The sequence below is a fragment of the Hyperoodon ampullatus genome (genome assembly GCF_949752795.1).
Source record: "Hyperoodon ampullatus genome assembly, chromosome: 9".
NCBI classification, from domain to species: Eukaryota; Metazoa; Chordata; class Mammalia; order Artiodactyla; family Ziphiidae; genus Hyperoodon; species Hyperoodon ampullatus.
The window spans coordinates 58,099,886-58,114,871 of NC_136922.1; the positions used below are offsets into that span (position 1 = coordinate 58,099,886).

The following is a 14,986-nucleotide window of genomic DNA, read 5'->3' on the forward strand; positions in this document are numbered from 1 at the left end:
AATTTCTCTCAGCATTCTTTATGGCTTAGTTCAAGCTCACCATTCCATAAAGTTTCTAGGGACTACTCTAAACATGCACAAACTGTGTATAAAATAATTTAGTACATATACTACAACGATGTACTGTACATACCACAAAACTATGGCCAGAAACACATTCTTCTTTCTACATTTGGCATAAATGCTGCAGTGCTCATTCTGGCCAAAGAAACCAGGTGGATTACTGAAGTGTTCTGGGGCAGGCTGTCCTAGAAGACCAAGTAAACACAATCTAGTACTATGACGAATAATAATGCTGCGTATTTTGAGGTATTATATTTTTCAACCATCTTGGTATGTCATTAAATCAAGCACATTAGAAAAATCATGATCTGTGACTTTGTTTTTAATTCTCAAGCCTTATGATCAGATAACTTACAAATCTGTGCTAATGATAGAGCTCCTCTACCGTAACCCTTCTGAGTTGGCAAAAGCATCATTACCAATCACACATCTACAGTAGTTCTACAGTTGTGTTTCTGAATACCTGTTTAAAAGACAATCCTGAATTATAACTTAATCTGACTTTGTAAAGAATTCACAAGCAAGTTTCCCAACCTATCATGTCACAGTGAATTTTAAAAGCATCTGATCTTAAAGATCATCTATAAAATGTGAGAAGTACTAAATATTCTTTATCTGATGCTATACATAAACCACACTAAAATGCCCTTCATTAAGTAAAATGCAATATTTTAGATGGAGAATTTTAATTAATTTGGCATGTTTAGGACCAAAAAGATAAAGTGGACATTGTCAGTGTATCTTCAGCCCTTGCCTTAACAGGTGAATGAACACAACTTGAAACACAGGTGAATCTTGCTGGTCTATGAGACAGTGAAGGGAGCTTCTCAATATTTAAATATATTAATATAACCAGTTATAGAAATCTAAATATAAAACCAATCTCCTATAGGGTTTGAGAAGGCATTCACCATATCCCTGAAAAGTTTAATGTTCCTTATTCAAGTTTAATCATCTCTTTAGAAGGGGAAAACAGGGATAGTACTTGCTGAACCAGAATTACTATCAAAATTCAAAAAGCTGACCATATTCATTTAGCCACAAGCCAATCTTATTTAAATCAGGACAGAAATATTACATCAGCTATTCATGGTCTGAATTCTAGTGTATGAGATCAATTTAAATATGGTACACATAAAAAGTCATGAGACATTTGTTTCATAATAAATAAGGCAGTGGCCAACTATTACTCATTAGTAGCTTTTTTGAGATAAGCTATCAAGTCTGCCCTTTCTCCCTTCTTCTTAATGCCAGCGAAGATCATTTTTGTTCCAGGGATGTACTTCTTGGGATTCTCCAAATACTCCATCAGCGTCTCCTCTCCCCAGGTGATGCCTAAACAAGGAGGGATGTATTGTTAAGTATGTCACACTCCTGAAAAAGTGTTTACCAAAGGTTACATTCATGCAATTTGTGCTTATGTTAGTTAACAATGGCCCCCCTCTTACCTTTGTTCTTGTTGGCATCTGTGTAAGTGAATCCGACAGCCTGACCTGTCTTTCGCCCAAACAGACCATGGAGATTTGGCCCAGTCTTGTGCTTGCCTCCCTTTTCCACAGTATGGCACTGGGCACACTTCTGAACAAAAATCTTCTTGCCCTTCTCAACGTCACCCATTTTTAAATCTAAAAATGAAAGACTCAATTAATTTTTTCTCCAAGTAAAAAAAGTGTAAACCAGTGATCAACTCTAGCCACTAACTCACTGCAAACTTATGACATTATATACCAGGTTGAATTTTGTTTTACTTAGTTCACTTGCAAAAGATTCTTTAACACAAAAAACACTATCTGGTAGAACTTCCTTAAAAACACGTCTCTGTGTGTGTGTCAACTAAAAACTGGCACTTGACATCTGCCTCTATGAGCATGAAGGCACAAGCCACCGCAGCTGCTGACCTTCAACACATCCTGAAAAGTTCAGGGTAGAGATCAGGAATGAGGCACTCTGTGGTCTGGGAAAAACTGGCAAAACAGGCCTTTAGATAAATAACCCCTGGTTGGGGAACCAAGATCCCACAAGCACATGCTGGGGCCGAGAAAAAAAAAAAAAAGAAATGCTGTCTCGCAGTCTCTGGTCCCCATTTTGCCCCAAATAGAACTTACAACTCTTACGTTGTGCATTTTTTTCCAGTTGACATAAGTGATGAAAGCAAATTAGGAACCTACTTCAAAACCATTTCAAAAGATGACATCAAGGTCACAAAGTCACAAATCTGAATAAGCTTAACTATGAATATATTAAACCCAAACCACCAAAATTCCAACTTTTAAGGCGGTCTAATTATTCATACTACAATTTAAAGCCACCTCTCTCTGAAGATAAGGCAAAATACATTTTTACAAAAAGGGAGATAATGGTTGATTCAGCCTGCTCAGGTCCCTCTAAATTGCCTTGCTGTGGGTGGGAGGCCAGCAGCAGGCTTTTGAGGTCTCCCCGGGAATGCCCATTCTCCAGCTCTGGGATCCCCGGGGGAGACCACGAGGTCATCCATCCAAGCCAGTTTCAAGGAGACTGTGATGAAACCTACCTCTCCGAGGTGCCTGAGCAGGTTAAGGGGGGAAGCGACAGGTGGCCAAGAAAAGTAATGACTTATTGGAAGAGCAGCAGCTTTTGCTCTCTTGGAAAGAGGACGTGAAGCGCTGCGCACCGTCCCCCGACTCCCGCCCTCACTCCGGAGGAAATCTCGCCTATGATTGCCATAGCCCCGCAGTCCCGACAACGGAGGGCCCGCGTCTCGGAAGGAACCGCGAACAAGCCGCCTCCGAGCTTTCAGGACCTTGACCGAGACCACGCCACGACCTAGTTAGGGTCCCGCCCCACCTCACGCCGTAGCCCGCCGGGCCGGGCGCAGTCCGGGGCCCCCCACTCCCTGTCCCCCACCCGGCCCCCGCTCACGGGCCTCAGTCCACACGCGCGCCCCCCACGCAGGCGCGCGCCCTCATGGCTCGGTTTCTCGCCCGCCGTGGCCTCCGCGCCCCGCGCCCACCGTTCTTTCTCCGTGTACGACTAAGCCGTTCCCGCTCCCAAGCCAAATGTCCCGCTTTCTAATCTCAAGGACACGCCGGTCCGCGTCTAAGTATGGGTGAAAATGCAACCAAACTGGCTCCGCCCTCTGCCCTCCTGACGTGAGGCCCGGCGAACTGATACGTAGTGACGTCGCCGCGCCCCATTGGCTCGGGTCTCCGGGGCTGAGTTAGGACCCTGCGCGCGCGCATGCCGGCTAGTACTGTGAGGGGAACAGCGTGAATGCCCTTCCTCTCCCGGCCTTTTCCTCCCGGCAGTTACGACAGGCCATTAGAGGTACGACACCGGGGTTGTGCCGGGAGGGGCTGACATCACCTCGGGCCTTAGGGTGCATGCGCGTCCCGACGGGAAGGGTGGAGCGGAGTCGAGGGGTGGATCGAGGGCATTAGCCTGTAAGGTAACGGGTCTCCTGCTGGTTGATGTAATGCTGTTTGCGCCGCACGTTTTGCCTGCTTAGAGGGAGACGGTCAACTTTGACAAACCTAGAGGTCTCCTGGCTATCATCCCTTCACCTGGCGACCTTTACCCAGACTCGGTCGTATTTCCGCGGCTGGCGCCAGCTGCACCCCAAAGAAATAATCCGGAACCAGGAGTTCAAGAGTTGGACACGAGCTCCCGACCTTGTGCTTGTTTTGCTTCCACCCTATGACTTTAAGTGATCTTCTTCCAAATCTCCCCTTGATGGAGCCTAGAAGACTGGGGCAGGTGCGGCAGCTGAGGCAGAGACTGGATTATAGCTCCGGTCCTTCAGCCGCCGGCTTCTTTTCTGCCAACACCTGCTTCTCGCGTTTGTGTGCAGAAAGAGCGAGGAGTGGGTGCGAACAGCCTCCAGGAAGAAACATTTTTACGTGGTTAGAGAATTCTTGGAAATCTAGAGAGAATTTGCATCCCAGCTAACCTAGGCGAAGGTCATGTTCAATTAAGCTAATGTGGTTGGCCTTTAGATAAATAACCCCTGATTGGGTAACTAATATTAGAAATTCTAATTCTAATATTAGAAATCCAGTTTTGATCACTACAACTTCCGGTAATCATACTTTTCCTCCAGAACTAGCTCCCCTTCCTGACATGCTCCGTTTTGTCAGTGGGAAATTTCTCGACTCCCTTCTCCCTCAAATTAAGCCCCCGAGTTCGAATGCATTTTCCTCCTTTCCCATATTCTGTCTAACGCTGCCGTATTCATTCAGTCAAGTGTTTACTGAATGCATATTATGTGCCAGGCACTGTCTAGAAACGTGGAGTAATCAGCGGGGACTTCTTCTCTGGTGGAGCTAACATTCTACCATCTTCCTCTCGCCTCCAGATTAAGCAATAGATACCAGGAGGTTAACCTAGATTGCCTCAGATCCCTTTTAAACCACAGTTCCTATAATTTTTGCTCCAGACCATTTATTTCCCCATATGACTAGATTATTTTTATTGTTTTCTAACTGTGTCCCGATTTCCCATTTCCCTCTCTCTAATCTCACACACTGCTGCCACAGAAGTGTGCTATAAAACAGAGCAGAAATCACAACTTGAATATTCAAGACATTTTGTGCCTTTTGGAGGGGACCAAGATTGTGTTTAAGTGTACTACTGAAGTAGGCTCATTTGGCTAGGTACCCAAGTTTTTGAAAGACCAAACTTAGCAACAGTTTGCAAATTCAGCCTATACTTCTGAAGCCAAGTCCTGAAATTGCCGCCCATATCCCTTAAAGGAATACTTGGTCCTTAAATAGGTAATTGTCCTATTAAAATCTTCTGTGTTTGTGGTATCAGAAGTTACTAGTCTTTGTTCAGTGGACTGATGGGGAGTAACAGCATAGTGCTGGTACTGCAGGTCATGTAGAAGTAGCAATAAATCAACTGGCTTAGTGAATTGATTGACATTTCAAGTTTATTCCTATGAGGGGGAGAATAGAAAACCAGAAGTTCTTAATACTTTTAACTAAGGAAATTGTGGATTAAGAGTCTTGTTATTGAAAGTAATGGGAAAATGAGGAGAAAGAGAACAAGAGCAAAAATGAACACTTGGTACATTCCTGTAGTAAAGCAGATACCATAAAATTTGTGCTTAATATCGTGTATTCAGGTTCTAAAGAGATTCATAGTGCTTACAGTGTATTCAAGATACCTGAGAGAATTAGTTGAGGAGAACAGTAATATTCTGCAAGTTGCTCTGTTTCGTATTCATATATCTGTTCTCTCCACATCCATCTTTTCCTAGAGTAGTGGCTGGTAAGAGGTATAACCCTTATAAAACAAATGCCTTAGATTTCTCCTTCCAGCAACACAATGGGTGACATATTTTTAAAAACCTTTGTGATGAAAAAAATCGAGTAAAATACCACCCCCTCAAATCAAAATATAATGAGGTTGCAAGAAAGTGAGGGAAATCTGGTTGGGGGCAGGGGTGAGGCAGGGAATAAGAACTGAAAACTGTGATAAGCATAAGCTGATTTCTAGAGCCACCTTATGGACGTTTGCTGAAGTGAAAGAGCCTTAGGCTTTAGGAGCAGCTCTGGAATAGAAGTAAAGCTTATACAAGGGGGGAGTGGGGGAGAGGGGAGGGGAAGGTTGGCTGAGACCCCTGCATAACGCTGGAACACTTGAACCTAAAGGATAAAATACAGTCTGCTTACTGGCAAAGGGAAGAACCGAGTTAGTCTCGTCTGGCTTGGCCTTAGGTACTGGGTGGGAGGAAAAAGTATCCCCTGATAATTCATAACCACAGGTCTGCCCTCATGCAGGTTTAGGGTTTGATTTTATTTTACCTGCATGGTCTGAGGAACCTCTAGCAGAAAAATGAGCAAAGTAGTTGTGTATGGGCAGTGTATTCTGGTGTCTGGCAAAAAACAAACTCAAATTTCCAGAGGAATGTCTCAACCCAGGCCCCTTGAATTCCCACACTCTTAAGAAATGCCAAGCATGAGATGATGATGAGAAACAACAAAGAGAAAAATTACAGTCCATAGGTGTTGGAATTATTAGATATCGTTGGGGAAGTAAAAACCTTACCAACAAAGAGAGACCTCTTCACATCACTGTGGAAAGAAAGCAAACACATTTATTGTTGAATAAGCACATTATAAAATAGCTGTATATAGGTAATCCACAAGAAACTACCAAATCAGCATAAGACCTCACACAATTTATACAGCTAAGCTAATTATAATCCTTTTCTCTCATGCTATTTTTAGCTAGCATATAACATGAGGCTTTGGGATCAGTAGTACCCTATTTTCCATTTGGCAGCATGACTATCACTTATTATTTGGATTAATAGTAACTTGTTTTCCATAGGAGGATTTGACATCACAGTTTGTGGCCAGATCCTTCTTAGTTAAGTTTTTATTTTTTCACATTCCTTCACCCTAAGTTCACTTGGGATTTGTGGTAGCCATTTGTTTAATTAGTTGTCCTCATCCAAAAGAAAAATAAAACTTTTATTTTCCTGAGAAACAAATGGTTACACCTACATTAAGCTCCCAAGGTGAAGCTGTATCTGCCTAGGTGTTTATATTTCAAAACAGTTGAAGCCCAGGCCTTCAGAGAGACTTATTTACATTCCAGAAGGTTAGAGTGAGAATTTAGGCTCTTTAGAGTCTCCTAGGAAACACTCTTAGAAGGAGGGAGAGAGCGGAAATCGTTTCTTTTTCCTTTATAAACAGAAAAAAAAAATTTTATTTATCTTTACAATGTATAGTATGAAATGACATTGAAAACATTTAGATAAACAAAAACTTGCAACAAACAAGGGACTATCAAAAATAATGTGGCAGATTTTAAAAAGAGCCAAAGATAATTTCGGTAAATGAAAGTTATAATCATTGAAATAAACTTAATATAGTATGACAAGCTTTATAGAAAATTCAAGGACAAGCAAATCTAAGCCATAGCTACAACTAAAGGAAATGATAAACACAAATACATACTGTAATTCTGAGAGGGCAGGCCAGGGAATGGAATGAGGAGGAGCATATAGGTAGATAGAGGTTTTTGATAATATTTGAGTGATTGGATTATAGATTAATTGGTTTTTAAAAAATATAAAATAAGTAAATATGGCCAGCCATCCCACATTTAAAAACTCAAAAGAATGGGCCTCAAAGCACATTTTAAAAAAGACACAAATGAAAGAAATAATGAACTGGAAGGTAGATATAAAGAAATTACTAAAGGTAATATAGAAAACAAATGGTAGACTATAGAAAAGAGAAATTAGAGAAGTTAAGACATAGGAAAGATAGAACAAGGAGGTCTATTTAGAGTTCCAGAACAATAAAATGGAGAAAATTGGGGAGACGCCTATGTTTGACAATATAGTGTCTGAGAATTTTCCAAAACTGATGTAAGACACGAGTCTCAGATTCAGGAAGCACATGAATGCAAGCAGGATAAACAAAATCAACATTAAGACACATATTGGTGGAACATCAGAACCCTCAAGACAAGGAGAAGTGTTTAAAATAATCAGGTATAGGGCTTCCCTGGTGGCGCAGTGGTTGAGAGTCCGCCTGCCGATGCAGGGGACACGGGTTCGTGCCCCGGTCTGGGAAGATCCCACATGCCGCGGAGCGGCTGGGCCCATGAGCCATGGCCGCTGAGCCTGTGCGTCCGGAGCCTGTGCCCCGCAACGGGAGAGGCCACAACAGCGAGAGGCCCGCGTACCGAAAAAAAAAAAAAAATAAATAAATAAATAAATAAAATAATCAGGTATAGAGACTTCCCTGGGGGTCCAGTGGTTAAGACTCTGTGCTTCCACTGCAGGGGGCCAGGTTTGATCTCTGGTCAGGGAATTAAGATCCCACATGTGGTGTGGCCAAAAAAAAAAAAAAAAAAATCAGTTGTAAAATATTATCTACTTAAAAAATCACAAATAGACGTATAACAGGTTTCTCAATAGCAACAATGAAAACCAGAAGTCAGTAGAGTAGCTGAATAGTAAAGTAAAACAGTAGAGTAAAAAATAGAAGTCCTTAACATCTCAACTGATTGGAAAAATTCGGTGTAAAGCCAGAATTATGTATCTAGCTAAACTTTTATTCAAGAATGAAGGCAAAAAATATTTACAGAAAGGCAAAGTGAGAGTTTATCACCAACAGTTTCTTACTAGAGAAACCTCTAAAGAATGTACTTCAAAAAAGGTAGAAAATTATCCCAAAGGAAGCCTGAAATTCAAGAAGGAAGGGTGAAAAAAGTAAATATGTGGGGGCTTCCCTGGTGGCACAGTGGTTGAGAGTCCGCCTGCCGATGCAGGGGACACGGGTTCGTGCCCCGCTCCGCGAGGATCCCACATGCCGCGGAGTGGCTGGGCCCGTGAGCCATGGCCGCTGAGCCTGTGCGGCCGGAGCCTGTGCTCTGCAATGGGAGGGGCCACAGCAGTGAGAGGCCCGCGTACCACATAAATAAATAAATAAATAAAAATAAAGTAAATACGTGGATAAATCTAATGAAAACATTAACTGTATAAAAAATAAAAATGTCTAATTTGGAAAGTAAAAGCCAAAGTAGTTAAAATATTCACTGTAACATTTAATATGGGAGAGCATGATCAGAGTTTAGTTTTTTTTTAAACAAGATGTTGGGGGTAGGAGTTTATTAATTAATTAATTATTTTTTGCAATGTTGGGTCTTCGTTTCTGTGCGAGGGCTTTCTCTAGTTGTGGCAAGCGGGGGCCACTCTTCATCGCGGTGCGTGGGCCTCTCACTATTGCGGCCTCTCTTGTTGCGGAGCACAGGCTCCAGACACACAGGCTCAGTAGTTGTGGCTCACGGGCCTAGTTGCTCCACGGCATGTGGGATCCTCCCAGACCAGGGGTCGAACCCGTGTCGCCTGCATTAGCAGGCAGATTCTCAACCACTGAGCCACCAGGAAAGCCCCCAGAGTTTAGTTTTAAGTTCAATATATTGTTCTTGAAGTAGTCATGTTAAAACTTTAAGCATAACCACTAAATGGATAGGAATAGAGTGTATAACTTCTGAAACACTTAAAGGTAAAATGGAATTTAAAAATTTACCCAATCCTGAAGATGTTAGGGAAGGAGAAAAATAAACAGAATGTCAAAAGTTCTGCTTCCAGGAACAACAGAGTAGTTAATGCAGATGAACTCTTTGCTGAAGACAATTTGAAAAGCTGGGTGTTTTAGTTATCTATTGCATAACAAGTCACCCTAAAACTCAGCAGCTTAAAACACAAACATATTTATCATCTAACAGTTTCTGTGGGTCCGGAATCTGGAAGCAACTCAGCTGTGTTCCGATTCTGGCTCAGGGTCTCAGGAGTTTGTAGTCACAAACTGTTGGACAGAGAGCTCAAATAAGACTGGAGAATCCAATTCCAAGCTCATTTGTATGGTTGTCAGGCTTCAGTTCCTTGTTGGCTCTTTGCTGAAGGCCTCTGGATGGGACTGCTTACACTGTAGAAGCTTGCTTCCCCCAGACTGAGAGATAGAGAACCCAAGACAGAGGCCAGTCTTTTATAACCTTTTATAATCTTATGATATACCATCACTTCTACCATTGGTCACAGAGACTAACGCTGGTACAATGTAGGAGGGGCCTTCCCAAGTGTGTAAATACTATGATGCAGAGATCACTGGGCACACTAGGTGATAATAGCCACATGCTTATTTATCTATAGATATCTAGGTATCTACCTATATCTCTATAATATCAATTCAGCTTTTGCAGAGGTTATGGAACCTGGTACCTGGTAAACAACTCTTGCATTAGGTCAGCATTTCAAAGGGCTGCACCCTGGGTGTGAGGGTGAACTGGAAGGAAAACAGTTCATACAAGGTTTGTAGCCTGACTTCTTTTCTGGTTGGCCAAGGGAAACCTAAAATTTTGAATATGGAGTAAGGAATTCTGTTGCCTTCAGCCACCTGGCAAAACCAAATGAAAATTCTCTCTGGAAGAAGATAAAATCAGACTAGATCTCAAATTATTTCTACAATAAAGTTTTAAGATAAAGTGCTCAGCAAAGAAAGAAAGATAACTAGATACACAATATGAGTGAGAACCAGCAGAAGCAAGGAAGAGATCATAGGAACTCCAGATTTTGGAATTATCAGACAGACTATAAAACATTTGTTTATTATGTTCTAGAGATAAAAGCCAGGCTTGAAAATTTTAGAAGGGAACTGGAAAGTATATTTTCAAAAAATATGACATAACAAATGTGAAAAAGAATCAAATAGAAATTTTGGAACTGATAAAAAACAGAAGAGAATACAAGATTAAAAAAATAATACAAAAAAAAGGAAAAAAATTAGGAGGATATGGTGATAATGTATAATGTACTTTTCATGGGGTCCCAGAAGGAGAGAAGAGAGAATGGGGTAGAAGCAATATTTGAAAGATATAAGTCCAGAGATTCAAGAAATCCTGTGATTCCCAAATCTGTAAAAAACCAAAGACAAAGATAATAACTTAAAGCAAAATGAGAAAAACACATTCGAAGACCTTATAGACAGTTAAGTTTTCTACAGCAACAGTAGAAGCCAGAAGACAGTATATGGATAGCGTCAACGTACTGAAATAAAATAACTGTCAAGTTAGATTCTTTATCTGGCAAACATATCTCTTAAAAATGAAAGAAAAATAAAGACATTTCAAACAAAAACTGAGCTTGCTACCAGCATATCCACACTGAAGGAAATTCTGAAAGGTGTTCTTTAGACAAAAGGAGAATGATTCCAGATTGAGAGATCAGAGACGAAGTTAGAGATTAACTCATTTTTTAAAATACATGATCATATTGGCATTTAATTTAATTAATTAATTTATTTAATTTTTAAAATTTATTTATTGGCTGCGTTGGGTCTTCGTTGCTGCACGTGGGCTTTCTCTAGTGCAGGGAGCGGGGGCTACTCTTTGTTGTGCACAGGTTTCTCACTGCAGTGGCTTCTCTTGTTTTGGAGCACAAGCTCTAAGTGCGTGGGCTTCAGTAGTTGTGGCATGCGGGCTCAGTAGTTGTGGCTTGCAGGCTCTAGAGCGCAGGCTCAGTAGTTGTGACGCACGGGCTTAGTTGCTCTGCGGCATGTGGGATCTTCCAGGACCAGGGCTCGAACCCATGTCCCCTGTATTGGCAGGTGGATTCTTAACCACTGCACCACCAGGGAAGTCTCGAGATTAACTCATTATTGACCAGGGGATTTTTGCAGAAACTAATACCCATGACCGGCGATTTTTATTTTGGCTGGCTAAAAATTAATTCTGTTATTTCACTATCACTTTGCAGGTTATTTACATTCAATAGTTACACCTGACACACCTGTAAAGTCTTCTAATTTTCATGAAATGTTGTCTTCAATCCACTCTTCTGTAGAAGCAAAGGAGCATTCTCCAGCACCGTGAGTTTCATTTTCACTTTTCACATCAGAATCAATCACTAAGTTTTTTTGTCTTTTTCTTGGCCTAATATTCACATTGTCGGAATCAGAACTATATTCCGAAGAACTATCATCTTCTGAGACGTTAGTATATATGTTGCTGAGACAATCAGAGAAAGTATCTGCATAAAATTCACTGAAAAATTCTTCTTCACTCAAAATTTTGTGATGCGTCATTTTTGAAAATTTTACTTTTATAATATACACAAGGTTGGAACAAAAACCTAATGGAGCAAAATGTGAATGATAACGACAATCACAAGTTGTATAATGAACCCTTGATAAATGTTAAGCTCTAACAACTTTGCATGGTGATGTTAATTGTATCACTCTCTAAAAATGTATTAATATGTCTCCAGTCAATAATGTGTTTAAGAGCAATAAAATAGGTAAATATGTGGTTGAATCCAAATGAACACTGGTCAAATAGTAATGTCCTTTGTAGTTGAAATATATACATGACAGCAATAGCATATAAGTCAATAGAAAAGTAAATAAAATTGAAATATTCTAAGATCCTTGCATTATCCAGGAAGAGGGTATATTTTCTTTCTTTCTTTCTTTCTTTTTTTTTTTTTTTTTTGGCCATGCAGCTTGTGGATCTCAGTTCCCTGACCAGGGATCAAAGCCGGGCCCCTGGCAGTGAGAGTGATGAGTCCTAACCACTGGACTGCCAGGGAATTCCCTATTTTCTAGGGGAACTAATAAGATAATATACCATATTAAAATAGTATATTTTCAAAGTAATGGGAAAAACAAAATGCTGTTTAATTTTTTTAAAAAAGACAAGAAAAAAGAGAAAAATAACTTAAACAGGCAGAAAAAAAAACACCACATTGTAAGATGGTAGAGTAAAACCCAATTAGATCAGTTGTTATATTAAATGAACTTAATTCTGTAGTTTTTTGTTGTTGTTTTGTTTTGTTTTGCTTTTTTTTTTTAATCTTGGCCAGGCCACACAGCTTGCAGGATCTCAGTTCCCTGACCAGGGATTGAACCCGGGCCATGGCAGTGAAAGCGCCAAATCCTAACCACTAGACCACCAGGGAACTCCCTAAATTCTGTAGTTTTATTTTTTTTAAAGCATTAATTAATTAATTAATTAATTAATTAATTAATTATGGCTGCATTGGGTCTTTGTTGATGCTCACAGGCTTTCTGTAGTTGTGTCGGGTGGGGGCTACTCTTTATTGCGGTGCACAGGCTTCTCATTGTGGTGGCTTCTCTTGTTGTGGAGCACGGGCTCTAGGTGCACGGGGTTCAGTAGTTGTGGCTCATGGGCTCCAGAGTGCAGGCTTGGTAGTTGTGGCGCACAGGTTTAGTTGCTCTGCGGCATGTGGGATCTTCCCAGACCAGGGGTTGAACCCGTGTCCCCTGCATTGGCAGGTGGATTCTTAACAACTGTGCCACCAGGGAAGCCCTCACAAATTTATTTTTTAACCTTATAATTTATTGAGCTGTAATTCACATTCCACACAATTTAAATTATATAATTCAGTGATTTTTAATATAGTCAGAGATATGAGTAATCACCACAACAGTCAATTTCAGAACATTTTTATCACATCAAGGAGAAAACCCCATATATTTAATTATTACTCCTCTGCCCCTCTATCCCCCCATTCATATCACCCCAATCCCCCAGCCCTAAGCAACCATTAATCTATTTTCTGTCTCTATAGCTTACTAAATCCTGGATTTTTGTATCAATGGAATCATGTAGTATATGGTCTTTTGTGGCTTCTTTCACTTAGTATAATGTTTTCAAGGTTCCTTCATGTGGTAGCATATATTAGAACTTCATTCCTTTTTATGGCCAAATATTCCATTGTATTGATATACCACAATTTGTTTATCCATTCATCCATTAAATGATATCTGGGTTGTTTCCAATTGGGACTATTACAAATAAAGCTACTATGAATATTCATGTACAGGTTTTGGTGTGAACATAGTCTTCATTTCTTTGGGATAAATGTCCATCAGTACAATTTATGGATCATATGGAAGTTGCATGTTTAGTTTTTAGGAAATTGGCAAACTATTTTCCAGCACTTGCTAGCAATGTTTGAATGATTCAGTTTCTCCATATCCTCACCAGCCCTTGGTGTTTTCACTATTTATTTTAGCCATTCTGATAGATGTGTCATGATATCTCATTGTGGTTTTAATTTGCATTTCTTTAATGGTTAATGAATGATGTTGAATGTCTTCTCTTATGATTATTTGCCATTTATATCCTCTTTGGTGAAATGTTTCTTTATGTCTTTTACCCATTTTCTAATGGGATTGTTTGTTATTTTACTGTTGAATGTTTAGAGTTCTTTATAAATTGCAGATATTAGTCCTTTGTTATATATATGGCTTGCAAAATATTTTCTCCTAGTCTATAGCATATCTTTTCATCCTTTCACCAGCCAAAGTTTTAAATTTTGATGAAGTTCAATTTGTCAGTTTTTTCTTTTATCGATCATGTTTTTTGTGTCAAGTCTAAGAACTCAAGCCTAAATGAAGCACAGACATATTTTCTCAGTAAGGTACATCACAGACTTCCTGCACTTAGGAACAGTGCACATGCACTATCTTGGGCCATTTTACACAGCAAAATCACCAACAAAGGGCACAAAATGTGAAAAACGTGGCATGAAGTAGACTTCAAAAAGGACACATGTTTACAATATGAGAGCTGAGACAAGAAGGGAGAGCATTGTCTTGTTCAACCTTAGCTGGGAACTCTTTCTCCTGGAGAGTTGATGTCTGTCAGTTTTCTGGTAGCCTAGCGGGGAAGGGAGCTGCACCTCTCAGCCCTCAGGAGTCACTGTGCTGGTTGTCCTCTTTTTGCCTATATAGATCCATTTCCCCCTTCTTTGCCTTAGGACATTGTTATCTAAGGACTGCATCACCTGGGTCCCCTTGCTCTCTGACTTCTGGTTGGATTTGGCTAGTGGGAGGCACTGTAACAGTGGGCCCTTCCCTTTTCCTGAAGGGATGGGAGTGGTCTTGCAATCGCTAGTTCCTGGGAACCTCATTGGAGGCTCCCTTAACTCTGCCCACATCTTGTAAAGAGTCCTTTCACTAAACTCCCCTCAGTGAAATCCTTTGAGGGTCTGTTTCCTGCTGGGATCCTGACTGATACAAATACTTACTCCCCTGTTTTCAGAACAGTATCCAGTCCTCAGCTATGCCTGGTGTTCTCCACACCAGGAATACTCTTTTTTACCTTTCTTTGGAAAATAATCCCTCCAGACTTCTAGCAGGGTGGGCAGTTGTCTATCACTGGGGAATGGGGTGGGGTGGGGCAGGGAGAGATTCTAAGAATCAATTGTGTCTTAGCTTTCACCCAATCTTCCTTAATTTAGCAACCCTCCACCCCTGCCCTACGCCCTGCCTTTACTCCCAGACACGGTCACTCCTGGTACTGAGTTCCAGAGCCTTTTGAGGATTCTGCTGTATAAACTGGGCTGTTTTGCCCACTGCCAGTATAGGGTCCTAGTGTCTTTAGCCAGCAAGGATCTATC

General features: G+C 40.8%; 2 protein-coding genes across 3 annotated transcripts in view; both read right to left on the reverse strand.

The window, feature by feature from the left end:
- Positions 1 to 378: 378 nt before the first annotated feature.
- CYCS (cytochrome c, somatic) lies at positions 379 to 3,136 on the reverse strand. Of its 2 annotated transcripts, none has more exons than XM_079712009.1 (3): positions 3,053 to 3,136; positions 1,512 to 1,688; positions 379 to 1,398 (listed from the first exon to the last, which is right to left on the reverse strand). In XM_079712009.1, the coding sequence occupies exons 2-3, from the start codon at positions 1,678 to 1,680 to the stop codon at positions 1,250 to 1,252; spliced, it is 318 nt and encodes a 105-aa protein (XP_079568135.1). In that variant the 5' UTR covers positions 1,681 to 1,688; positions 3,053 to 3,136; the 3' UTR covers positions 379 to 1,249. The 2 variants fall into 2 exon arrangements, with proteins under 2 accessions (XP_079568135.1, XP_079568136.1); XM_079712010.1 differs by lacking the exon at positions 3,053 to 3,136 and adding an exon at positions 2,594 to 2,719.
- Positions 3,137 to 3,821: 685 nt separating this feature from the next.
- Positions 3,822 to 14,986, reverse strand: part of SPMIP4 (sperm microtubule inner protein 4) — a gene marked incomplete at both ends in the record, with an annotated part of 39,873 nt that continues 28,708 nt past the window's right edge. The window contains one exon of the mRNA XM_079711834.1: positions 3,822 to 3,916. Within this exon, the coding sequence (XP_079567960.1) occupies positions 3,822 to 3,916 (95 nt within the window). The remainder of the gene's footprint in view (positions 3,917 to 14,986) is intronic.

Coding starts and splice junctions, on each gene's coding strand:
- CYCS (XM_079712009.1), bottom strand. CDS start 1,680: ATGGGTGACGTTGAGAAGGGCAAGAAGATTTTTGTTCAGAAGTGTGCC. Junction 1,399..1,511: donor AGATGCCAACAAGAACAAAG/GTAAGAGGGGGG, acceptor CTCCTTGTTTAG/GCATCACCTGGGGAGAGGAG.